Source organism: Dasypus novemcinctus, chromosome 9 (assembly GCF_030445035.2).
Source record: "Dasypus novemcinctus isolate mDasNov1 chromosome 9, mDasNov1.1.hap2, whole genome shotgun sequence".
NCBI classification, from domain to species: Eukaryota; Metazoa; Chordata; class Mammalia; order Cingulata; family Dasypodidae; genus Dasypus; species Dasypus novemcinctus.
In genome coordinates, this window is record NC_080681.1 from 101,546,458 (window position 1) to 101,571,967 (window position 25,510).

The 25,510-nt window shown below is 43.8% G+C and overlaps 1 protein-coding gene across 9 annotated transcripts in view; it reads left to right on the forward strand.

Annotated features, from left to right (window-relative positions):
* Positions 1-25,510, forward strand: part of PHC2 (polyhomeotic homolog 2) — a 130,672-nt gene that overhangs the window by 80,836 nt on the left and 24,326 nt on the right. For 6 of the 9 annotated variants that reach the window (XM_058303941.2, XM_058303943.2, XM_058303945.2 and 3 more), the window contains 3 exons: positions 480-795; positions 13,033-13,454; positions 13,725-13,890. In XM_058303941.2, coding sequence (XP_058159924.1) covers positions 480-795; positions 13,033-13,454; positions 13,725-13,890 — 904 coding nt within the window. The remainder of the gene's footprint in view (positions 1-479; positions 796-13,032; positions 13,455-13,724; positions 13,891-25,510) is intronic. The other 3 variants (XM_058303948.2, XM_058303947.2, XM_058303949.2) reach the window with 1 other exon arrangement.

Sequence of the window (25,510 nt, forward strand, 5' to 3'; positions counted from 1 at the left end):
GCCTGCTGTTAACCTTATTCCAAGGACAAGATAGTCCTTTGCCTGCTCAATTAACTTTCACTTTTGCCCTGGCCTTTTCCAGTGGGGGAAGCCCCATGCCCCGCTGTATCTGGGAATTATTTCTGAGTAGATGCATCTGCTCTTGATTGAGGGAGGAGGGGAGGAAATGTAAGGGAGAGAAAACCTGGCCTCCCTTCCCCTGATGACCCCAAACATGGTAAGAATCCCTTCTCAGAATTTAATTTCTTCTGTTAGTGGAGCCAATCACCAGCAATCTTTTCTTGCCTCTTTTAGAAACTCCACCTGTTCCTGGTTCCTCTTTCAACCCCAAATTTATTCTCTCTCTCTCTCTGATTTTGTAACCCACTGTCCTGTTCAGCCATTCTCGGATCCATCCCTGACTCCTTCCCTTTCTTAGCTGTATGTTGGCATTGCTCTGACCCACATTCTCCAGACTCCCATAGACCCCTCTTTTTCAGGTACAGAATTTGACTCTCCGAACACAGCAGACACCAGCTGCAGCAGCCTCGGGCCCCACCCCCACTCAGCCTGTCCTGCCCACACCAGGGGCCCTGAAACCCACACCAGGCAGTAGCCAGCCTCTGCCTCCCCCATCGCAGGGCAGAAATACTGCTCAGGGTTCCCCTGCAGGTGCCAAGCCTGGCATAACCGACAGTGTGATGGAGCCACTCAGGAAAGGAGATGGTAACAACAGTGTGCCAGGGAGCTTGGAGGGCCGGGCTGGACTCAGTCGCATGGTACCTGCTGTGGCTCCCCACCCACTCATTGCACCAGGTAAGGCTCCAGGAGAGAAGAATTTTATCCCCGAAAACTCAGGAGGACTACGGGGGTTGGGAGAAAACTTTCAACCTTTCCTTTTTCCCCCATGGACTTCTAAGATACTAGCCATGTCTCTTTCCCCTCTCCCAATCTTAAAATAATTATCAGCTCCTGGTTTTGTCTCATACTTCTAGCTCTAAAGAAGGAACCGGTGTAAGCTGGGGTAAATGAGTCCTTCTTCACAATGGACACAGTGGTGAATCTTGGCATATATGACCATTGGTCTTAACCTTGAGTGAGTGAGGGGTTGGCAGTGGGACTATTTTGAATTTCTTTAAGAATTGAGGAAAAGTACAGGGAGAGACTAGCCAGAAACATGACAGAAACACACTGGGAGATGGAGAAGTGGGCAGTTTGTTTTCTCATTATCCAACAGTCATTTGCAAAATAATATTTGTCAGACACTTTGCCAATTCTGGGTGGGCAGAGATAAATAAGACTTGGACCCTGCCCTCTAAAGAGGGCACAGTCTATTGGGGGAGCCAGATACATGCAATGCTATAGTGTGGTTATTGCTGTAATATATGTAAGCTCTGGGTGCTGTAGGAGCATAGAGGAGCTACCTTGGTTTGGGGAGCAAAGCCAAGAAAGCCTTGCCAGTAGAGTGACACTTGAGAATAAATCTAGCAGATTAAGAAAATATGTAGCAGTTACTTGTGAGGCAAGTTCTTTGAGGAAGATCAGTCAGTACTCCCTGGGGCTAGACTCATTTCCCTGCCTGCTAAAATTCTCCCAGCTGCTTATTGTAGGCACTCTTTAATGAGAAAATCTGCCAAGAATTCCAGAAGCCAACTTAGTCTAGAGAACAAGACCAAGCTGTTATAGTGCAGAAATATAGTGTGGACCACGTGACTTTACATAACAAGAGAATCACCATGGTCATCCCCTAAATGGTCAAAAGATGGCGCCTTACCTAAAGGACTGTGCATTCTAAAGGAGGGAGCCAGGTAGGTGAGCAAATCCATTCAATTTCCTAAATTCTCTTATAGGAGTAAAGTTTAAGGTGCAGCGTGGGCACAGATTATCTCAATGCCAGGTGGCCTGGGCCAGTGATGATGTCACACAGAGGAAATGGTGCCTGAGTCTTAAAGCCTGAGTAGTTTTCCCAGCAGAAAAAAATGGGGAAAGTTATTCCAGACAGAAAGAGGGAAGCATAAGTAGAATTATGGCAGTGAGTTGGGAGGGAACTGAGTTAAAGTCCTTTATCTTTTTTATGGCTTCACAACTTAACCCAGGGACAGAGGGTCCCATCGCAGCCTGAAGAAGGCATGTCCCTCCAGAGGCCTTGCTGCCCTCTGGCTCCAGGTCCACATTCATCCTTGTCCAGCATTGATTTCTCCAGAGATTAGTCCTGTTTCTTCCTTTTATGGAAAAAGAAACTCAGAACGGTAAAAACTGCAGGATCTTACAATGAGTTGAGGGCAATTTGGACTCGAGCTAGGATCCTAAATTAGCATTTCTACTACCTCCTCATTCAATCTGCAAACCCAAGAGCAACTTCAGGGCCTCAGGATTTCCTGAGAATTTCTGAGAACCCCATTCCTGCCCAATCCAAAATGTAATTTCTCTCTAAATCTAAGCCAGCTCCCCCCTCCCATTCTAAGGATGCCTCAAGAGAAAGAGCAGTCCTCAGGTTATTCCTAAGGCTGCTAGGCAACTCCGAGGTCTCAAGAAGAGAGGACAGAAAGGGGACCAGCCCTTATGGAGTGCCCACTGTGTGCTAGATAATATGCTAGGTGTTTCTATGTTTACTACCTCTTAATCTTCACAAAAACCCTGTAAGGTATGTGTTATTATCTGTGTAACAGATAAGAAAATGGAGGCTTCAGTGAGGTTACCCATGAACTTACATATGTTAACTGTATCTGTCACTCAAGGTCACATAAGTAGTAACTGACAGGACTGTGATTCAATTCCATGTCTGATCTGTCTGAATCAAATCTTGTGTTTTTAATAACCATCAAGCCATACTGTCCATTCTCAGTCCTTACAGTAATTTGGGGCTTCCTAGGCCTTTCCTGCTTCTGACCCAAAACTCAAAGAAGCTGAGCTTCTAAGATAGTTTGGGGGATTACAGAGTTTGGTGGAGGACTTTTTTCCCTTGGGCCTGGTAAGCTGGAAGCCAGTGAGCTACAGGCTTGAGGTCCAGAGGTCTAGGTGTGGGGCTAGCAGTACGGGGCTATCAGTATGTTGGCTATAAGGCAGCATAGAGAGCAGTGGCTTCCCAGACCTTCTATAGAGTCGCTGTGAACTGCAGTACTACAAAGACCCTCTCTGCAGAGACACGACTCAGTAGATTTTGCATTGTTCCTGCCTCCCACGGTCCCCTGCTATTCTTCCTTTCTTCTTTCACCCTCTTCCTCTCTGTAAACCCTGTGATTCCACTCCCCCACCTCCCAACTGGCAGGCAGCTGGGGGAGACTGGGACATGGCATATCCCCTCCTGGCTTCTGGAACAAAAAAAAGGGCTGAAATAGTTCTTGTGACCTGATGTGGGATTGGGTAGGGGAGTGGGGCGCCAGGCTAGAGCAGCACCTGTCCTGAGCTCCACAGTTCCCCAAGCAGAGGCAACTTCTGTCCTCCTAGCCGCCCAGCCCCTGTGGATGCACTGCGGGATCAGGAAGCTGGGGCAGAGAGTGCCTGCATGCGCATGTCTGTGTGTGAGAGACAGCATTTTTTGTTTGTTATTGGAGCTTTTTTGAGCTGGCTGCCCCCAGGGAAAGTAACCAGTGGAGACTTGTTGGGGGCGGGGTGGGGGGGGCTGTTGTACAACAGAGAGGAATGTATTCTCCTGGGAGCTGTTTCCTCCCAGAGCAGGCAAAACCTCTAGTCCCAGCTGGGGCTGCTCCCACTGACAGCTGTTTGGAGGCAAAGCCCCTCCCCATGGCAAGCTCCCTGCTGTTCCCGCTCCTGTCGCCTTGGCAACCGGCTTCTTTAGGCCCCACAAATAGAAAAGGTCCCTTATGCCCTGAAAAAGGGTGAGGGAGAGGTGGAGGAGGGGAGTCAGGGTGGAGAACAGAGCCTAAGAGGTTGGGTTTGGGAAGGGAAGGCAAAAGACCTGGCTTTGCCCTTCTCAGTGATGTGAGGGCTGAATAAGGAGGACAGAAAAGGGGCAGGCAGGAACCGTCCCATGGGCCTCCAGGCAAGGAGGTTTTGTTCTTGGGGCCCTCATTCTAATGGATAAACTCAGCCTTGAGGACACACTCAGGCCCAAAGGTGAGGGGAAAGTTGCTGACCAAGAGATGCTGTGATAAAGGATAAAGGGAACTGGCAGATCTTTGAAAATTCAGGGCCCTTTTCACACAATTGTGCCTCCAGATGCCAAGTCTTTGTTCTGCCTCAGGTCATGAGTAAGGAGAAAGAATTCTCTATTGGGAAGTCCTGCTTCGCAGCTTTGTTTTACTGAGAGGTGCTTTTGTGTCAGAGAGTAGTGATTTCTGTATGTGACAGGCTGCACAGTGTAATGTTGCTGATTCTAGGATACCTGGGTACCACATTTCCCTCCCAAAGCAGTTGCTAAGCTGTGGGATAGACATACTTTTACTTAGAGTCCAAGAAAAATTAACATGTATGTGGGCCTGTTATCTAACTAGAAATCCAAACCATGAGGGTCATTTCAACCATCCACTATAGGACCAAATTTAGATTAAGAATCTCCTCCTTTTATTTGGAAAAAAAAAAATCCAGAGTATACAAATTACCAGTGGAGGGATTTTATAATTAATTAACATCCCTCACCATGCACATCTCCCTGGTTGCGACCGGCTAATAATAATAGCCACTTAATGAGTAGCCATGTTCCAGGTACTATTCTGCATGCTTTACCTACATATCTCATTTAATCCTAACAATGATTATGGCATTTCACAAATAAGGAAGATCTGGCTCAGAAAGAATAATTAATCATTGTCCTCAAATTGTTTTTCCCTGTCTCTTTTATTGTTCAGTTCAGCTAAAAATGATATTCATTGAGCACCTATTATGAGCCAAACATGCTAAGCACTATGGGAGCTTCAAAGATGAACAAGAGTTTAAATTCTAGTAGGGATTAAGGAAATTTGAGTTGTGCCTTGAAAAATAAACCTCAAGAATGAAATAGAAGTAGGAGAAGGAAACATGTCATTTCAGCTGACCCTGGGAAACACCTAAGCCCAAAGTGGCCATGTGTGCATGTGACTATCTGTGCATGTAGGTAGAACCTGATCCTTCTTTTTCTTTTTCCCTTGCCCCACTACCATTAGCTCTGGGATTCCGGCTTAGTCTTATGCCCATTGTTTTTTACTCCAACACCAACTCCCTGGAGGAGCTTATCTTGTCACTCATCATACACTCAGATACCTAATACCTGCCTGCAGATGACCTTTCAATAGGCTTCCAGTTCTGTCCTCATCCCCTCTCCCCAGAGTTCCACTGTCTATAGGATATTCCTACTTAGATATCACTCCACCTACATACAATTTTTTAAAATTTGGGGCAGAATTCATAAAACCTGACCTCTTCCCCTATGGAAAGGTCCCCTTTCCCAGTTTGCTGACCTCTGTCCACAACTGTAAGGTATCCTGTATCCTGGGCTCACAATCTCAAGAGGTATTTTGACTTTGCTTTCCTCCACCACAAAGGCAGTGAGTTATGGTAGGAAAAGTACAGGCTTTGGAGTTAGACCTGGTTTCAGATCCCATTTTCACCACTTAATAGTTTTATGACCATGACCCAATTACTTAATCTCTGTAAGCCTCAATTTCCTCATGTGTAAAACAGAGATGATTATATTTACCATACATGTGAAGGTGAATGTGGTGGTCCATGAAAGTGACCAGCACAGAGTAGGCTCGTGAAAGATGCTGGTCCCTTTCCTTTCTTATTCCTACCCCAGCAACTGCCCAGCTTCCCACTAGCTTATCATCAGATTCCCATGACACTTCCTCTGTATTGGCTTCCTGCCTTTGCTCAAGGCCTGCTGACTAAGAGGCTTAACCTATCACCAGGACATCCTACACATAGCTGCTTCAATCATCTTCCTCGAAGACTGTTCTATTTCTTGTTAGGAAACCTTCACTGTCTTTATTTCCGGCCTTATCCATTGGAATGCCTGGACTATAGGAGGGGCTTAATAAGGAGCATATTAATGACTTCTGATTGACTGTCTGACTCTCTGTCAGACCTTCAAGACTTTCCCCACATTGCCCATTGAACCAGTCTCATTTCTCATTGCTTCCTCGCACAGACCCTCTGTTACCGCCAAGTAAACATACTATCTCTTCTTCCCCACTCCCAACACTTTGCGACTTATTTGACATATCTGTCACATACCTTTTACCATCCCCACTTGCTAACTATGCTCCCTTTTCATTGTCCATCCCTCCAAGATTACCTGAGTTCTCTACAGCCTCCAACTAACACCCTTAGGCTTGCTGTATTAATTTGTGCTTGCTGACTTGTGCTATTCACTCTCCCACAATATTTTTTTACTGCAAAGGCACCATGCCTCATCTGTCAAATGAGTTGTGTCTTAAGTTTTTCCTTAACCTGTTGCATCATAAAAGTCAGTTGGAAACTACTTCTTGCTTGTAAATGGTAATACTTTTTTTAATGCCTCTTAGTTTATTGTTAGGAATAAGAGAAATTCAAATTATAAAAATGCTTTGATAAATTCAAAGTAACATACCAATATCAGATAGTATTTTAAGAAGAGCTATAATTTGTTGAGCACCTACTAAGTGCCAGGCATTGAACAAAGGCAGTGGACCTCTGTGTAGTTTGAACATACTATTTCTTTTTTTAAAAAAAACATCTTCAAGACTTGGTGGTAGGTGATGCATTCTTTTTTTTTTTTTTTTTTTAAGATTTATTTTATTTCTCTCCCCTTCCACTCTGTTGTCTGTTCTCTGTGTCCATTCGCTGTGTGTTCTGCATCCACTTGTGTTATCAGGTGGCACTGGGAATCTATGTCTCTTTTTGTTGCATCATCTTGCTGCATCAGCTCTCCATGTATGTGGCACCACTCCTGGGCAGGCTATGCTTTTTTCACGCAGGGCAGCTCTCTTTGCGGGGCACACTCCTTGCCCGTGGGGCACCCCTACGCAGGGGCGCCCCGGCATAGCACGGCACTCCTTGTGCACAGCAGCACTGCCCTTGAGACAGCTGACCACACAGGTCGGGAGGCCCTGGGGATCAAACCCTGAACCCTCCATGTGGTAGGCAGACGCTCTTATCAGTTGAGCCATGTCCGCTTCCCATATTTCATTTAATACTGACAACTACCCTATGTAATATGTTTCCCCATTTAGAGAAGAGGAAATCAAGATTCAGAGAGGTTAAGCAATTTGCTTAAGATTGCATAGCCTGGAGGTGGCAGAGCCAAGATTCAAACCCAGGCCTGTCTGGTTCTAAAACTCATGCCTTTAGCCTCTTAGGCTGTACTACCATTGCTCGGCTAAGAGCAGGAAAGAGACAGAGAGGCAAGTACCAGTTTCTTTTTTAATGCTCCAAGCTACTTAGTAATGACTCCTGCACTCAGAGGGTATTTGATCGATTTGTCAGATAACTGCAGAGAAGGTCTAAAGACATTAAGGCAGAGATGGACCACCACAGAGCGCTCCTGCTGTTGACAACCCTGTTTTCATTATTTAAGTTTCCTCCTACAGGGAAATGTTCCTCAGCTCTGCTTTTCCTCTCAAACTCACCCTAATGCTCAGCCCAGAGGGAATGGATCATAGAAAATTCATGTTGCTATTGCTTTAGGCTACCATGTCTGTTTGTATGTCTGGGCTCTGACCTCAGAATCAGCTTCATTTTCAGTTATTGCCCAAGGTCTGATCACATGAAACATACTGGGAGATAAGCAGTCTTTTGAAGATGCTAGCATAATTTAGATCCAACCTAAAATTGCCTCCTCTCCCGGCTTCTCTGTCCTATAGACATCCTGGACTTCAGCTGTATTGTACAGAGTGCTTCTAGTTTCCTGAAAGCACCGAGCTATTACTGTACAATGCCTCTAAGTCCCCCCGTGTGCTGTTCTTTTTGTCATTTTCCTAACTAAGAATCATGTTACACACTTACCGCCTCTGGGAAGCCTTCTCTGCTCTCCTTCCCCAAGTTGAATCCCCATTTCTGTGTTCTTATTCTGTGCTTATCTCCTATGCTAACATTTACCAGAACATGCTGAAATACCTGTTTGTCATCTATCTCCTTTACTAGACTGTAATTTGTTCTACAGAAGGGACTGTGTTTTAGCCAATACCAAGCTAGTACTTGGTCTGTAGTAGGTGCTTAGTAAAATTTCTTGAGGAATTGAATAGTTGGAAGTTTATCTTCACTTAGCTTCTGAATCTCAAGTATTAGCAAAAAAAAAAATGTTACACTAGTCCTCTCCCACAGGTATTCTACTCCCTCCTACCATCCTCACCCCCTCCTTCCAGGCCAGATAACACCGAACTCTAGTCAATAAAAGTAGATACCTAGAAAAATAAGTGGATGAGGAGGTCTGCAACCTATGACCAATGTTTGCAGTTCCCATATACTTTAGAGCAAGAATTCTAGCATTTCTGGACGATGAGCTGTTTTCTTCCATACCTGAAGCCTTGAGAGCAATAAGCCCCATTATTGATAAGTCCTGGCATTGGAAGCAGTGGAAGGGTTCCTGCCAAGGATATCCCTCACAGCTATTCCTGCTGCCCCAGGGACCTTCATCCTCTTATTATTTACAAGCAGCTTGTTGTTAGTAGCAGTGAACTCATCTCTACAGATGCTAAGGAGACAAGTCAAGTTTAGAGCACGAGATGAGCAGAGCAGCATTGCCTGAACTCTCTCCTTTTAGCTAGGCCCTAATTTGCAAGAGGGCCTGACCTGCTTCTCCCCTGTTCCATTAACAGGAAAAAAAGGCTGATCAGAGCCTTCCAAAGCTTCGGTTGAGGTCCCATTGAACCAATCCCTTATGTTTCTTAGAGGCAAATGAACTTTCTAGTAGCAGGTGGAAGGGGAGCTAAAATGAGTGAGGGAGAGAAATGAAGTTACTGGCCTTTAGGAAAAAAATAAGAATAAAGCTCTAGAGACATTTTTTGTGCATTAATATTTTATAAATTAATATCTAGCTGTAGGGAAGGGGTCATGGACCTCTCTGGTATATTGGCTGCAATGAGGAAGTGCCCTCCTATCCTTTACCAACCCCAAACTGAGCTGGGAGGCTATGGGAAAGGGAAAAGAATTTATTTATCTTACCAGTAGCAGACATTTCTTAAGCATCTGTAAACATGTATAGTGTTATGGTGGGCAGTGTGGAAGGTAAGATAAACATGAAATCTTCCATTTAAATTAAAGCACATCTTATAAATTAAAGCAAAAAGAAATATAAGACATAATCTTGACCAAAGAAGCATACCATCTAGTTGGAAGGATAGGACATATATACACAAAAGAATAAAAATATCCCCATTTCATTTATTCTAAGACATTATTGGTTTTAAGATGCACCATTATTTTATTAACCCTAAGAAAGGAAAACACTGCCAATTAAACTATAAGATGCATCCCAATTTAAAAGATGTTAAAATCTGGGGTGGAGGGGGATGTATACCAATTTTTTAAAAGCAATGTAATATGTATTATAAAATAGCACATGTTAAATCAAGAGTGGATCAAACAAAAAAGGCATGAAGGAATTCTGAGAAATAAATCCATAATTGAGGGTAAAGGCAAGCAGTGAGATAACAGGAGCTGAGCCAGGGCCAAAGAAGCTGAAGCCTTAGATCACTGAAGCAGAAGGAAAGCATTCTAGAAAATAGAAGCACTGAAATGAAAAGTCAGAAAGCCACGAAGGGACATGAAGTTTTAAGGAACAATGAGTAGATCAGGTAGGTTGGATTGAAAGTTACTACAGGAAAGTAGTGAGCAAAGATTGGATAGTTTTAGGGTCTAAAGTAAATCAGAATGTTGATAAGACCAAAATTGGCTATGGGGTTTCACCCGTCTCACCCACTTGCTGGTCTGAAGAAGAAAAAGTTTGTGAGACAAGGTAAATTCCCATCACATTGTCATTCATTCTTGCATTCATTCAGCAGTACTGTTTGGGCATCCATTAAATTCAAAATATTTTGGAGGAAACAAATGAATCACATAAATTCTGCCTACAAGGGAGGTAAGTCATTTACTGAAATAACTGAAATGGGTATTATCACTATCCCCATCTTAGAGACAATGATACAGAGGTTCAGAGAGGTCAAGTAACTTGCCCAGCATCACACAGCCGAGCACTTAAATCCAAGCATTCTGGCTCCAAAGCCCACACTCAATTGCTATGACATGCTGCTTCTCTGAGGAAAAGGTGGCTCAGTGCCAGCTCAAAGAAAGGGAAGAGTCCTGTCAGCTATAAGGGGAGGGGAGGGCTAGGCTTTGAAAGGTGACTTGGATTTGATTTGTGGTACTCTAGGCAGTATAAGAAAGGGCATAAACTCTGTACACAGGACAGTGAACAGTAACATTTGCTTGGATCAAAGAAATAAAAAATAAAAGGTTAAGTTTATATTGTCAGGAGACCTCAAATGCCAGAGGCTTTAAACATCTGTAGACAAAGGAGAGTCCCTGATGGTTTTTAATCAGGGATCAGAGCTGTGCCTTAGGAAGATTATTTGCCATCTATCTATAAGACGGATTATAGAGAGAAGAAATTGGAATCAGAGAGACCAGTCACAAAGTTATTCCCATACTCTACACAAAAGCATTTTTGAGCCAGGATAATGTTTGAGTAAAATCATGGTCTTTGCTTTTTATTAACCACAAAAAGTTTAGAATATACACGCCCCCTAAAATACCTTGGAATCTTTGATCTATGAATTTATCTAAACCTTCCTGAGATTTATTTCTAGCCTTGATATATACTAGTATCATTTGTACTAAATCACTTGCCTTCAGTGTCCAATGAGCAGCACAGGGTGAGGAGCAGAATGGAATTAGAGGGGCAGGGAGGCAGAATTTCCCTTCCCAAGCTTTGGAAAATAAATGGATATTGTCCAGAACTATATTCTTTATGCATTATAGATTTAGAGCTTTGCCCTCTCTTTTCCACCTTATCAATCCTGAATTTTAAACTATTCTCATAACCACCCCTATCAAAGTGTAGCGCTGGAAAGGACTTGATTGATCACCCAGACCTCTTGTTTCACAGATGAAAATCTGATGCCAACTAGTGGTGGACATGCCAGTGATCCTCTTACCTTCCCTGATGGGAACCATTTCCAGCTCTCTAGATGGGTAGCTCCTAAAATGACTATGTTCCAGACTCATGTGAACTCATAATTTTGTATTAAGGGAGAGAAAGTGTTGATTGAATGTTCAGTGATGATGCCCAGCATTTTGCAGATCTTTTTTACTACTAAAGCATAGCACACACTGTATCTCTCAGATGCATTATCATCTCCTTAAAAATTCCATTTGCAGCGATTTTGCATGGTACAGTTTTAGCTATTCAATGTAGAATTAGAGCTGGAGGTTGGAGTTAGGGGAATTTATAATCACCACTTGGGTGTTCCACTATCATTTCAGACCCAACATATTTCCCTCAAAACCACATCCCTGTCCAAGATTCCCAGTTCCATCTTTCACTCTCAGTCATCCAGACAAAACCTTGGCCATCCACATTCCCTCCTTCTCTGACCAAAACAATCAGTCACGTCACTAAGTACTGGTTTGTTTTTCTTGTAATGACTCTTATCTCTGTCTTTTCCTTCCCATTCCTATTGCAGTTTCCCTTAGAACTCCATGTTTGGGTTGTTAGGAGATAAGTAGGAACTTCTGTGTAAATAGACAAAATTCAAGAAAGAATTTACCTCCCCTAACTCAGAAATCTGCTTATTTTGTACCTATAGCGTCACAGGATCCCTTTAAAATGTTAGCTCAGGACCCACAATTTGCCTTTATCCTTACTAGCTGTGAGCCTTTGGTTGTGAAAATCCGCTTGTGAGCTTCCAGTTATGGCCCTCTCTGTATTTGCATGGCATAGCCTCTCTCTACTGGCTCTCCAGCGATGGAAGTCTGAGTGGAGGGCAGCTTTAAGGCAGGCCAGATCCAGCTGAACTGCCCTCATCCTAACCTTGCTTGGATGCTGCTGGACAGAGTGCTCTGCAGGAACAGTCTCTGAGCTGAGTTTTCTGAATCCCTACTGCAGATGTTGAAGGGATTACCAAAAAGTATAAGAATTCTGACCTCAGTGGGCCAGTCTTATTAAAATGGAAGGTGAAAAAGCCAGAAACACGTAGCAACAAATGAGTTTCAGATCAGGACAATATGTTTACTCACTTAGCAATCATTTACATCTAGATGTCAGGCACAATGTTAGTTTTTGGATAAAGAGATACACAATAGTTTGTGACTACAAGGGATAGTGATCTGGAAGGAAAGATGACAAGGAAGCAACTATAACCCGTGTGATAAACATTTTTATGATAGCAGCAAACCCAGGATACTTTGAGAGCCTAAACCAAACTGGAATTATTATAATTACAGTTAGAAATGATTGAGCATGACTGTGTGCCAGGCACTGTGGTGTGCCAATTTTATCATTTTCTCACAATTTTTTTCTCATTTCATCCTTATAACAGCTTTCTGGGCAGGAACTATTATCATTTCCAATTTTTTATTTGAGGAAACTGAGGCCTAGGGAGGTTAAGTAGCTGGCCTGAGGTCCCACAGTATATAAAAACAGGAACTAGTCATCCAGTCCTGGTCTGCCTGATGCTAGAGTCTAAGGACCACTGTGAAACTGGCTCTTTTTGGAGGTGGCCTGGCCTGGGGGAGCCAGAAGGATAGATAAGAGCTAGCCCTGTGGGCCAGGCTTGGGCAGTTGGGAGGCAACAGCTATTGCAGGCATAGAGGAGAGAGAACATGGTTATACGTTGTAGAATCCAGTATTTCTCTGAACATCTAAAATGGTCAAACAAGTCTTCACAGAGGTGAGTATTGAGTTAGGCATTGGGAAACAGGCTAAAGAAAGCAAGGGAAAAAGAGAGAGAGAGAATAGGTTCGTGGCAATCACCAAGCCAGGTTCTAGGTGATGAAAGAGATGAAAGCAAGAGACCCTGAGTTTGAGTAGCCTTGTTTATTTGGATGTGGGAGGGGCCATTTGGGGAAAGGTGGTGGTAAAGGACATAGCGGAAGATGAAGTCAAGCCATGCTACCTAACCTGGGTCTTTCCCCCCTCAGCCTATGCTCAGCTACAGCCACACCAGCTCCTCTCACAGCCACCATCAAAGCACCTGCAGCCCCAAATTGTGATCCAACAACAGCAACAGCAACAACCACCACAGCAGCAGCAGCAGCCCCAGCAAGCACGGCCCATGCTCCAACCCCAGACCCAACCCCATTTCGCCTCCATCCCTCCAAGCTTGGCCATACAGCCCAGCTTAGAAGCCCATGCCATGCCAGTAGGCCCAGTTACACCCACTCTGCCACTCCAGTGCCCCTCTGCCAATCTGCACAAGCCTGGCAGCAGCCAGCAATGTCATCCTCCCACATCAGACGCTGGGCCTCAGAATGGACATCCCGAGGGCCTGCCCCACACCCCGCAACGCAGGTTCCAGCACACATCAGCTGTCATCTTACAACTACAACCCGCTTCGCCAGTGGTGAGTAAGCTGGTCTCGAGTCCAGGGAACAAATGAGGAGGCCACAGCTCAGGCAATCCCACAGACCCCATTTGGATATGTTTCTGGGTAAGCTGAGTATGGAATTCCTGTCTGGGTTTTCCAAGAAAGAAAATGGGACTTTTTCTAAATTTGTGATGAGTGAATTTTAATGTCCTTTTCTGCTACCAAACTCCACAAAAAGCGGGGGCATATCCAAAAGCATAGAGGTAGTTCATGAGAAGACCATCTCTCTGTCCTGTCCCTTAACAGCCCCAGCAGTGTGCCCCAGATGACTGGAAGGAGGTGGTGCCTGGGGAGAAGAGTGTGCCTGAGACTCGGTCTGGCCCATCACCACATCAGCACGCCATTGTCACTGCCATGCCCGGTGGCCTGCCTGTACCCAAGAGCCCTAACATCCAGCAGCCCCCAACTCACGGTATGAAGTGTAGCAGGGCCCTCGGGGGAGGGGAGAAAGTCTGGCTTCCTTGCCATCCCATGGACTATTTCACTGGGGCATCTAGAAATCTAGAATGGGAGGGTAAAGTATTACAGGCCCAAAGAGGCAGCAAGGAGCCTGGGTGGGTGGAAATGGAGAAAATGAGATGAACCAGGGGTAAAGAAAGGGGACTCAGAAGAAAAAAGAGTAAGCACAGAGAAAGGAGAATTGAAAGTTCTAGAGTCAGACTGAGGCCTGCATGGCATTGTTGATAGGTGTATCTAAAGGCACATATACACATGCAAAGTTGAGAGTTGAGGCAGTTGTGAATGAATTCCCTGCTTCATTTAGTTTAAAAGGAGTTCTTAGAAATAGGGCAAGATGGCTGCCAAAGATTTTGCGCTATGGGAATTGTCTAGGATAACTAGAAGAGAATTCAGGATGTGTTTGGCTCATGGACGCATCTTTGAAGAAACTGCTCAGCTCTGGGATCACCATTTGTGAGTGCCCAGTTACAAGTGGATTTTTCAGTGCCCTAGGTTTCAGTGCTTGTTGGGTCCCTCTACCCTGATGGGAGAATCATAGCTGTACCTCTGCTTCTGCAGGGATCAATTTGCATTCTGTCCCTCTCTGCCAGTTTAAATAGCAATATTGATCCAGATCTCTATGGCATTATGAGCCACGACAGCTTACAATTCAGGGAAGCAGGTCCAGCTGGCAGTGTGCGCTGGGCATTGGGAATGGGAGTCAGGAGAGAAAAAGAGTTTGGAAATTGAAGGAGAAAATGATAAGAAAAATGCTTTGGGACAAGGTAGGGGGGAAGTTATAAAGATCCTATAAGGGAAAAAAAAGGAGCGGGGAATGGGATCAAAGGAAAAGAAAGCAAATGAATATGGAGAAAATAACACTAGAAAAATTAGAAGACAGGAAAGAAGTCATCTGCTCTCTTTACATTTTTGCAATGATGAAGGGTCCTCCATGTTGAAAAGCCACTCAATTCATTGTAGAATTACTCTATCAGAAATTTGGTATTCAAATTAAGTCAAAATCTGCTCTCCTGAGACTTCTACCCATTGGTTGTAATTTTGTCTTGTGAATTAAAAGAGTCCATTTCCTACATTACAGCTTGCCAGTACTGTGGACAGTTATCCTGTCTCTTCTCCTTCCCTCCCATTAAAAAAGAGAGAAAGAAAAAATCTCCAGGTGAAATATCTGAGACTTTTTTTCTGTTTTTAGCCAACACCTGCCAAGAACTCCCATTCTACTTTCTCATTAATCCTGTGCAATCCCCCAAATTAAGCACATTACTTCCAAATATAAAAAGACACTAACTAGTCACCATAGGTTGACACCTGGGCCTAGCTTTGTAAGGCCTTTACAGGACAGGCTTGTTTCCTATATCTGTATAGTATGGTAGCGAGGACCCTGATATTTGTTGTATACCTACTAAGTGCCAGGCACATAGTTCTTCACTCACTCATGACAACCATGAGAGATAAGTATCATTATCCTTATTATACACAGGAGGAAATAAAAGCTGGAAGTGGCCCCAGCCACACCACTGTGGAAGGGCAGCGCCATGAGCCTGACCCCTGTTTAGTAACTCCTTCGCCTTCCTCCATCAAGATGCTGCACCTGTGGCCCCACAGGTCCTTGGACCCGGTGGGAATGACACAGAGGGTGACAGTTTATTTGTGGGGTTTTTTTGTTGTGTTTTGTTTTTTTACATTAACTGCTATCATGCCAGGTCTCCTCAGTTTCAAATTTGTGCAATTTATATTTTGAAGCAAAATTATAATCTGTTATCTGTTCACTGCAACCTTGTGAATTATATATTAAATGTTATCTTGTGAATTTGGCCCATAATTCTAGACTAAGAAGAAAATAGTTATAGTTAATAGATAATTGTAGCTATTAACTATAACATTTATTGAACCTTCTCTGCCAGACTGTACAAATATTTACTCATTTAATCCTGACAATAACCTGCTGGTATAGGAACTTTTATTAACCCCCACTTTAAAGATATGGAAACTGAGGCACAGAGAGAATAAGTGGTGGAGCAGGGATCTTTTCCATCTGAATTGTTATTCATTAAACTAACTCTTCTGCTTAACTTTACCATCCGTAATTATCTAGCCTGCTTTCTTTGTCTTTAACCAATTAACTGATAGCAATACAGACTAGGACCCGAATGAGGGCACATGCTCTGCCTTTAAGTTGGTGTAAATAAACATTCTTCATTCAAGTATTTGTTACCCAAAAACTCGTAAATGAACTGACATTTGCCTGCCTCTCTCCATCTTGTACATAAAGCTCTCAAAAATCTCTCTCTGAATCTAATCAAGATGATATACACATAACAAGCATTCTGCTCTTGAGGTACATTTGGAACAGTTGTCAACCACCCAAGACTTAAATATTTAGCCATTCTATATATGTTTGAATGCCTGTTCTGTGCAAAGCACTGTGGGATGGAAGGTAATACATAGAGAAATAAGATCTGTTCCCTACCTTCAAGGAGCTTAGTCTGCTGAGAAAGATGGAACATGCACAGGAAAAAAAGGACAGTAAAAGATAAAATATGATAAATGCCATAGAAGGATTACAGGTGAGTGCTTTAAAAGTTATGAAGAAGGAAAAGTTACTGCCAGCTGGAGATTATCAGGATTGATTTCATGGAGAAAGTGGCACTGTTCTAGAGAAGCAGTTGGTGAACTACAGCCCAAGGGCCAAATCCATCTCAGCCCCCAGTTTTTGTACAGCCTGCAAGGTAATGATGGCTTTCACGTTTAAGTGATTCTTTAAAAACCAAAAGAAGAATATTTCTTGATATGTGGAAACCATATGAAATTGAAATTTCAGTGTCCCTAAATAAGGTTTTATTGTTGGTGTTGTATGTGGTTGCTTTCATCTACAACAGCCGAGTTGAGTAGCTGCTACAGGGACCATACGATCTGCAAAGTCTAAGGTATTTATAACCTAGTCCTTTATAGAAAAAGTTTGCCAACCACTGTTCTTAAATATCCTTAAGGATAGGTAGGTCTTGGGCATTGAGAGTTGGGGAGAGGGCATTCCAGTAAAGGTGGAGAGACAGTAAAATGTGAACACATTTGAGAAATAAAAGGAAGTCAAATATTCAATCACACATTACCTTAGTTTATAAAAACAAAACTGTGTAAGAAATCCAAAGGCTGAAAGGTAGAATGTGAATATGAGTGAAAGAAGGATTTGAAAATTTGCTATGTAGGGTAGAGGGGAAAGGAAGAGAATGGGAAAAAGAGAAAGGGCAAGAAGTAACAATTAATGAATATAATATAAATGTAAAACGTGGAAACAAGCAAAAGGATTATGAGAAGAGAGGCAGAGAGACAATATGAATAAGAATGCTAAGAAAGGCAAGAAAATGGGTGAAATGTTGGGAACAGAGAGTCAAGAATAGAAAGAAATTTGTCATTTATTCAGCAACCCTGAGGATGGACAGGTGAGAATTGTGTCCCGTTGTACATCTTTTTTATCCTGCACAGCTCGTAGTATATTTACTGAATGAATGTGCACCGCCATGTCAATTTGGCTTCAATCAGTGTGGTTTAGAAAGAGTAGTAACGTTTATTGGGCTCCTACTGTGTACCAGACACTGCAGGCAATTTGTATATATTTCATCATTTAACTTCACAGTAAGCCTAAAGAGTAGGGATAATCCCTGTTTATGGAGGTGTAACTGGATCACTTTGGTCATTACTTAACCTTCCCATCCTCAGTTCCCAATTGGGTGGATAATGACTACTTGTAGGGTTATTGTGAGTAAGTGAGAGTGTGCGTGCATAAAGGGCTCAACCCATATTAAGCACTCAATTACTGGTAGTTGAGTTATTTCCTCTAGGGCCTCACAGATAGTGAATTGGCCGCGGCAGGAGTCAGTCCACTACGCTGCTGGGCGGCTTTTGTTGGGGGCGATGGCAGGCGTCCTTGTGGCTTGGCCCTTGCTTCTCTAAACGGAAACCTCAGCGTCCCTAACCCGCCACAGGCCTGGTTCGGCCGGGGGCGTCAGGCCACGGAGCCGTCGCGAAGGCTGGGAGGCAGGGCCGAGGGGCGGGGCCGGTTCGAGGCTGCTTGACACTCCTCCAGCGCCAGGCTGTAGCCCGCCGCACAAAGGAAGCGCGGCCGGGCTTCCGCGCCTGCTCACCCCGCCCCTCAGCGGCCCCGCCCCGTGCGGCCGGGGCTCCGCCCCACGTCCCGCCCCGGCAGAGGCGGCCGCGGGAGCCCGGCCCGGACGCGCCGCATTGTCTCCGCGGCGGCAGCAGTCCTCGAGCGCCCGCCGCGCGCGCGCAATTCCGGCGGCCGCTCGCGTCCCCGCCTGGGCCTCGCGCCCCCGCCCCGGCCTCGCGCCCCTGCCGCCCTTTGTTGACGCCGGCCAGGCCGGTGCGGTCGGATGCGCCGCGGCAGCCCCGGGCCCCGGCTCGGAGGCTCCCGGCGGAGAGGAGGCGGCCCGCTCGGGCCCCCGCGTGAGGCGGCGCCCGGCCGAGGGGCTGCGTAGGCCCCGTCCGGCCAGGCCCAGCCGGGCCCTGGACAGGTCAGTGCCCATGGCGGGGGAGGGTTCTCGCCAGGAGGGGGGTCCGGGAACCGCGCTCGGCGCACTGGAAACCGGGCACCGCCCTCCGGTGCCACTCCCGGCCAGGGCCTACTCGGCTGCCAGGCCGTGCCAGCCCGTGACTCTCGCCCTCTCCACCCTGGGGAGGTGCCCTGCTCCCCCACGGCCCTCGCCTGGCGTATGTAGCCCTAGTCCTGACCCTGCCCGCGCTGCGCTACCCCTGAAAGCCGCTGTGTCAACCTCGGCGTGCCAGACGCTTCAGCGTGTCCCCCAGCCCTCCTCCAAATCCCCGCATACCCCCACCCCCACCCAAACATGTCGTCTTCTCAGGGATGGGGATTTACCGCGGGACGTGACCGTTTAGGAGCAGGACTGCTGGCATCTGCTGTACTTTATGGGTAGTGGACTACCTATCGGAGGCGCCTGCGGCTTTGCTGCAGAGTTCTGTTTTTAATCTAGTTCAGTCTCACGGGATTTTTAATTGGATAGAAAAGGACAAGCTGTTCTATGTCTGAACTGTCTTCCATTTTTAGAAGAGCGTTTTCTCTCCTTCCCTTTCCAAATGAAAGCATACTGTATTTGTTGATCCTTTACATTAAAGTCGGGATTTGTGAAATTCTCTTGTAAAATTGAAGTCCACAGTGAGGGAAATAATTTGCCCAAGGTCGGGTTGCACCAGTAGTGAAGCTACAGTCTGAACTTCTAACCCCTGTCTCCTGTGTAAGGTTGAATACAGTTTGTGCCACTGATACCTCCTCCATCCCAACCTCACTTTTCCACTTCCGTTCCCGCCCCCGCCTTTGAAATCTCACAAAAGAGATTTCACTGGCAAACTTTTAAGTTCTGATAAACTTTCCTTTCCTTCCTATTCCATATCTAGAATATTTACCATTTTCATGTGCTGTCTACTTAGCACACTTTTACTTTTCTTTTTGCTGCTTTATAAATCAGTGACTTCCTTCTTCTCTGATATCTTCAATCCTTGATCCTTAATCCCCTCCCATTAGCATTTTAGGCCCAGAGGATCCCTTGTTGTGAGATCAGCCACTGACCTAAATCCAATATATGTCCCCGATTTTTCTAGGACAGCCCCAGTTTAAAATATTCCATCCCATTGTCTATCATTCCAATGTCTTTTTGATTTAGAAAATAATGTCATTTTAACTGTACCAGACCTACTGTCCTGGCCTTTTCCAGCCATTTGGCTCTGGGGCATACCTGGCTAATCCAATTATCATTCACTTGGGATTTTTCTTCCCCTTCCGAGTAAACCCAAATGTTAGAACTGCCAGGATTTCTAGGTGAGAGTAAAAATTACAGGCTGATGAAGCAAGAAAATTCCTCCTTACCTATGTATTTCTGCATACACACAGATACCACCCTACCCCCCATTCCCCCATTCCCTCTCCATCTTTTTTTCCAGTTCAAGGTAGCAGACCTGTGGCAGTGCCTATTGATTAGGGCTTAGGTTTAGGTCACAAGGGGTCTAGGGCTTCACATCATTTTTACTCTAGAATAGAAAGAAACTAGAAAGAAACAACATGTTGGTTATAAGACAAGAGATTCGGTCTCTTAAATCTTAAGAGCTATACAGCTAAGCAGTTTGGTTTCATTCAGGTAAATATAACACCTTTTTTGGCTCCTGCTTTAGGCAAAACGCTGTCCTAGGCAGTATGGAAAATGTGAAAGTGACTTTAACACATAGGTCCCAGCATCTGAATCTGTATTTGAAAATATTAGCACTTTTGAATCAGCTGACAAACTGTTTCCTACTGTTAATTTCTGCACCTAAATTCCACTCCCTGGAGGCGGCTGCCAGGGCTTCTTTGGCTCATTCACAAGGGCTGACTTGTTTCACAGAGGGTCCGGCAGATGGGTAGTGGTGCTCTTCTGGCACCTGCCCTTTCCTGGCATTCTTCATCACGTGAGTGCTGCCTCTCAGCCCACCCAAGATCTGTTTCCAGGCTCGTCCGTGCACACTGGGAAGAATAGATGCCTTTATTCACCAGCCTTAATCTTGAGAATGTGGGTAGTTTCTCAGTCCACTTATCTGTTATTGAGTTGGTTTCTCAGTTGTCCCAACTGCATTTTCATGATCAACCTCTTCTGTTTTCTTCCCCATTATTCTTTTTAACTGTTGTTTTACTGTCATCTGGCACACAGGTGCTTAATGAATGTTGGTATTTCATCATGTCCCCACCTCTTGGCCCTTTCCTTTTATCTTCCAGGTCCTGGTTTCATTTCTCATGTACCTTTGTCAAGAGCACTCAGTCTATATTATTTCCACTTCCTCCAAGTAAAGGGGAAACGCCAACCTGTCTGCCTTCTATGATTCTTAGCTGTAGGTCCCATTGCCTGTCTGCATTTCAGTGTAGAATAACCTCTTAGGAAGCTGCTCTTCTGTCTCAGTTCCATAGCATTCTCCAGACTTAACTGCTCTGTCATTGACCTTTTAGTCTAAGGTAATTGAACCCTGAGATTTTTCTTCTCACCATCAAGACCCCTTCCCCCATCTATGACCCTGCCTGTTACTTACTCTGGCTCAGCCCCAGAATCCACTCTTTCTCATACCACATCCTTTTTCCTGCCTTACTCATTTCCTGTCTCGAATATTTTGGATCCCTTGGTTCTGATCTTTCAGGGGAGAGGAAATAAACTAAGAAGAGGAATGAATTGATAGATGATTTTACAAAATTGAACTGTTCTTGCCTCTAACCTTGTCACCTCCCTAGGTTTTCTTATTTAAGGGGAGGAAAAAAGATTACTGCCTCAGGATTAAACATCTCTACCTGTGAGCTCTTATATGCCTTTTTTCATCTCTTCTTTTTTTCTGTTGCACATGTATGAAGAGGATAACATGACTGCCTTGGATTATCCCTCTTAAGTCTCTGTCTTCCCTTGGTCTCTGGGCCTCATGCTAGGCATTAGTAATTATTTTGCTGAATAAAGTTTATCACCTCCTATCATAGTCCTTCACTTTTAGCTGGTGTGGATTAGCAAGCTAAAATAAAATGTAAATGTATTCTGTTGTTATACTCCAAATAATATCCAAACAGTTATGTAAGTAGCAGCAATTCTAAAGCTTTCAGCCCTTTGGTAGTAATGGTAAAGTTTTTCTCCCTAATACTGTCAAATGATTTCTAGCAATAAACCTTACTTAATTTTTAAAATTATAATTTAAAAATCTAAGGAACAGGATGGAGGTTCCAGTTCCGGTAATACTGCTTCTTGTTAGCGTAATATATACCAAAGGTTTTTTTCCCCTCTTCTCAAGTCAGTCCAAATTTATATTAAAGCTCTCCAAGCCATTCAATGCTATGTAATCTCCAGGCAGATTTGGTCTCACTTTCAGAAGATTTTCTTCTGAAAAGATAATATTAGAGGTGAAAGTAGAGAAGTGAAAATGAGTCTTCATTAATGATAGTTTCTCTTTTATTCCCTTTGTTTTGTGCCATCTTTCAATTGGAAGATGAAGGTGGTGATGATCTATGGTCAGAAGAAATCTCACAAAAGTAACTGTAGAGAGAGGCTTTTGTATAACCCAAAGGAGCCTGTCTTGAAGTTAGAGGTCCCATGTCTGAGCTTGCCCACTCCTCCCACCTCCATGAAGAAGCAGGATGAAGACTGATCACCTTATGCAGTCTAACTCTGATGAGGCCCTTGTGCCAATGACTGAAATGGCCCTCTTCAGTGATATTTATTATCTTGTTTGATGCAACTCAAAGCTGGGCCACCCTCTAGGCAGAGGTCCAAGCATTCATAGATTTATGTTTTAAAATGCTTTTATGACATGGTTTAAACTACGTCGTGGTTTAACCAGATAAAAATATTTTGTTCAAGGATGTTTTGTTTTTTTTGTTTTAAGGGTGTCTTTTTAAAAAACAACTTTAATCTTGCACTCATAATTCAAATATTTCTAGGTTTCATTTTAAATACTGACTTAATAAATTTGTGTTTGAATTACTAGCTACATTAGAACACTGAGTTGACACTTGTAAAGATATTCAAAGGCAAACCACCTTTAATTCAACTTTATGAGTAACCATGAATATTTTGGGAGTTGCTAGGAAGCTAATCAACCAATTGCTTATCCAAGTCAGCAACCTTACATTTTCTGCACTTTTTCCAGCCCTTCAGTAGCAAAAGTACAATGTAATTGACAGAATCAAGAAATAGGACTTTTTATAGTTAATCAAGAGTTACACGATTAAGAATTATTAGTTTTTCAGATGAGAAAATAAGAAACATAGCATATCATTTATGTAATAAATAGTTGCCCTGGGATTCTTTGTTAAACCACTTAGGCCAGAATAGTAAACTTAGTAGTTTTTTTATTTCCTCTTCCAAATTATTTATAGTTAGTGAAGAAGGATATATTTTCCTATTCTTTAAATTTCCAAATGACTTTTTAGTTTAGAAATGTCCAAGAGAACATTCTTCCTACATCTTCTAAAGGATTGCTTTTAAACAGTAGATTGCCAATGTTCTAAGATGAACCTGGACGTTGAAAAGTCTTGATTTGCTATTATGATTTTCTTTAAAGCATCAGCAAATGTCTGTTTCTTGGATGATTTTCTTCTTAGCAGTGAAATTTATTTTCTACTAAAAAGAGATAACTATTAACTGCCATGTCATAACCAACGTTTCTCTAGTAGATAAGGAAGATCAGGCCAGATAGTGAGTATGGACTGTTGACAAGAAAATGAAAGTGCATGGCTGCTGTGAGTTTTGTTTTTGTTTTTTTTAAGTTAGGCCAGTAAAAAGAATTTATTGGGAAATGGGAGAAAAGAACAGAGTTTGCTGAGAAATGGGAGAGAAGGACAGAAATACGCACCGAGATTTGATGCAGGCTCCTCTAGTCAGAGAGAGCCTGTAAGGTATTTTTAAAGCTATAGCTGCATGGCTCTAATGTCTCAAATACTGTATAATTATCTGTAGTGACTGACCATATTTGTAATCATCCGTATGTGGTCTAGAGTCACACAGTGATTTTAGACGTTTTTAAACAATCAAAGCAAATGACACTTCAAATTAAAACAAAAATAATGTGAAGCAGAATTTTTTTTTAATCGATTAAGTCTCCAGTACTCCAGTATTAATTTGTGGACTGGTGGCAAGGTAGGGTGATTGAAAGCTTAAAAAAATGGTTACAAGAAGGAAGGGTAGTGTTTTCCAGGAACAGAAATTGCCAGCAAGATTGATTTGCAAAAAAATTATTATCTGGCCTGATATATAGACCAGACAACTGCAAGTTAGGTTAGCTCCGTCTCTGAGCCATTTGTCTAAAAAATATTGGTGATCCTGCAATTGGTAACCAAAAAAAAAAGGCATCATATTGGTATCATATTGGGGAACATGGTTGGTTTTCCTTATTATCAACCTCAAAAAAATTAGAGAATTTACTAAACATTCTAGTTTCTTTCGTAAACTGGTATAAATCTAACATGATTTTACCTTCAGTCTTTTTTTTTTTTTTTAAAGATTTATTTTTATTTATTTAATTCTCCTCCCCTCCCCCGGTTGTCTGTTTTCTGTGTCTTTTGCTGCGTCTTGTTTCTTTGTCCGCTTCTGTTGTCGTCAGCGGCACGGGAAGTGTGGGCGGCGCCATTCCTCAGCAGGCTGCTCCCTCCTTCGCGCTGGGCAGCTCTCCTTATGGGTGCACTCCTTGCGCGTGGGGCTCCCCTACGCGGGGGACACCCCTGTATGGCAGGGCACTCCTTGCGCGCATCAGCACTGCGCTTGGGCCAGCTCCACACGGGTCAAGGAGGCCCGGGGCTTGAACCGCGGACCTCCCATGTGGTAGACGGACGCCCTAACCACTGGGCCAAAGTCCGTTTCCCTTACCTTCAGTCTTTTAAGCTGGTTTCTTTTCACAGACTTAACCACCTCCTAGCATTTTAAGTTCCATAAATTTATTATTGTCTAGATAAAGTGGTTCTTCCTTTTATTTGTCCTGAAGTTACCTCTTTGGTGATATCTGGGGTACTTCTGCATTGTTTCCTTGATACCCTAAACTCTTCATGAAAGGACTGTATAGAAAGGGAATCTAGTGGTTTTGACTTTTGAATTAATTACCATTGACTTTGAATTGAGCCTTTGGTTTGCCCTAAAAGGCAGGGGCATTTCCATCACATTGCATTCATGGTCAAAGTGGAGGTAACAGTTCTTCCTAAAGCCTGATCTCAAGAGCAAGGAGGGGACCCCCTGAGTAGACCAAAGCATCTGAGGAACATGAATGATACCTGAGTTTGGGCCAAGGAACGAGCAACTCTGCTGTGGTGTGTAAAACCTGACTCAGTAAGATGGTGAGGTAGGGAGGGCTGTTTGCTCATCTTGTCTCTGGCCTCAGTGATGTTAGACTCCTGTGGCAAAGCCGGGCCTATGTTCTACCTGCATTATTTTATTTAATCCACACTGCAGCCACATGGGACAGATGAAGGTGGCCATTTCAGAGATGAGAAAACTGAGGCTTTAGAGTAACTTGACCTGGGTTACAAGCTAGTATTTAAGCCTAGGTCTTTTCTGGTCCCAAAGTCTTAACTGCCATACAGTACAGCTTCAGAATGTCATCAGTAACAGGCATTTTACATATATGAACTCTTAATATTCACTGTAACCTTGCAAGGCAAATAGTATGACCCTCATTTATACAGATGGAGAAACTAAGACTCAGACCAGGTACCAAGTGCTTGAACCACAAAGCTAGTCAAAGATGGAAGTAGAATACAAGCCCAGGTCGATTCCCCAGAGATAGTGCTCCTTCTAGTCTGCCAGTCTTCCTTTCATCTGTTATTTTGATATCTCTGCTGTGGATCCTCAACCATTAGTTCCAGATATTTTGCTTTTTGAAATCATAGCATGTTCCCTGGCACTGAGGTGTGAGAATATCTGGGAGCCCTTGACCTCTTGGATACCGTCCTGCTGGCCTCGATTGCCAGGTGTTAAGTAGAACTCTTGCAAACTCTCTCTTGCCTCCCTGTAGCAGGGTTGGCTATTATTCCCTAGCACGTTGACCTGTCCTGTTGGAAG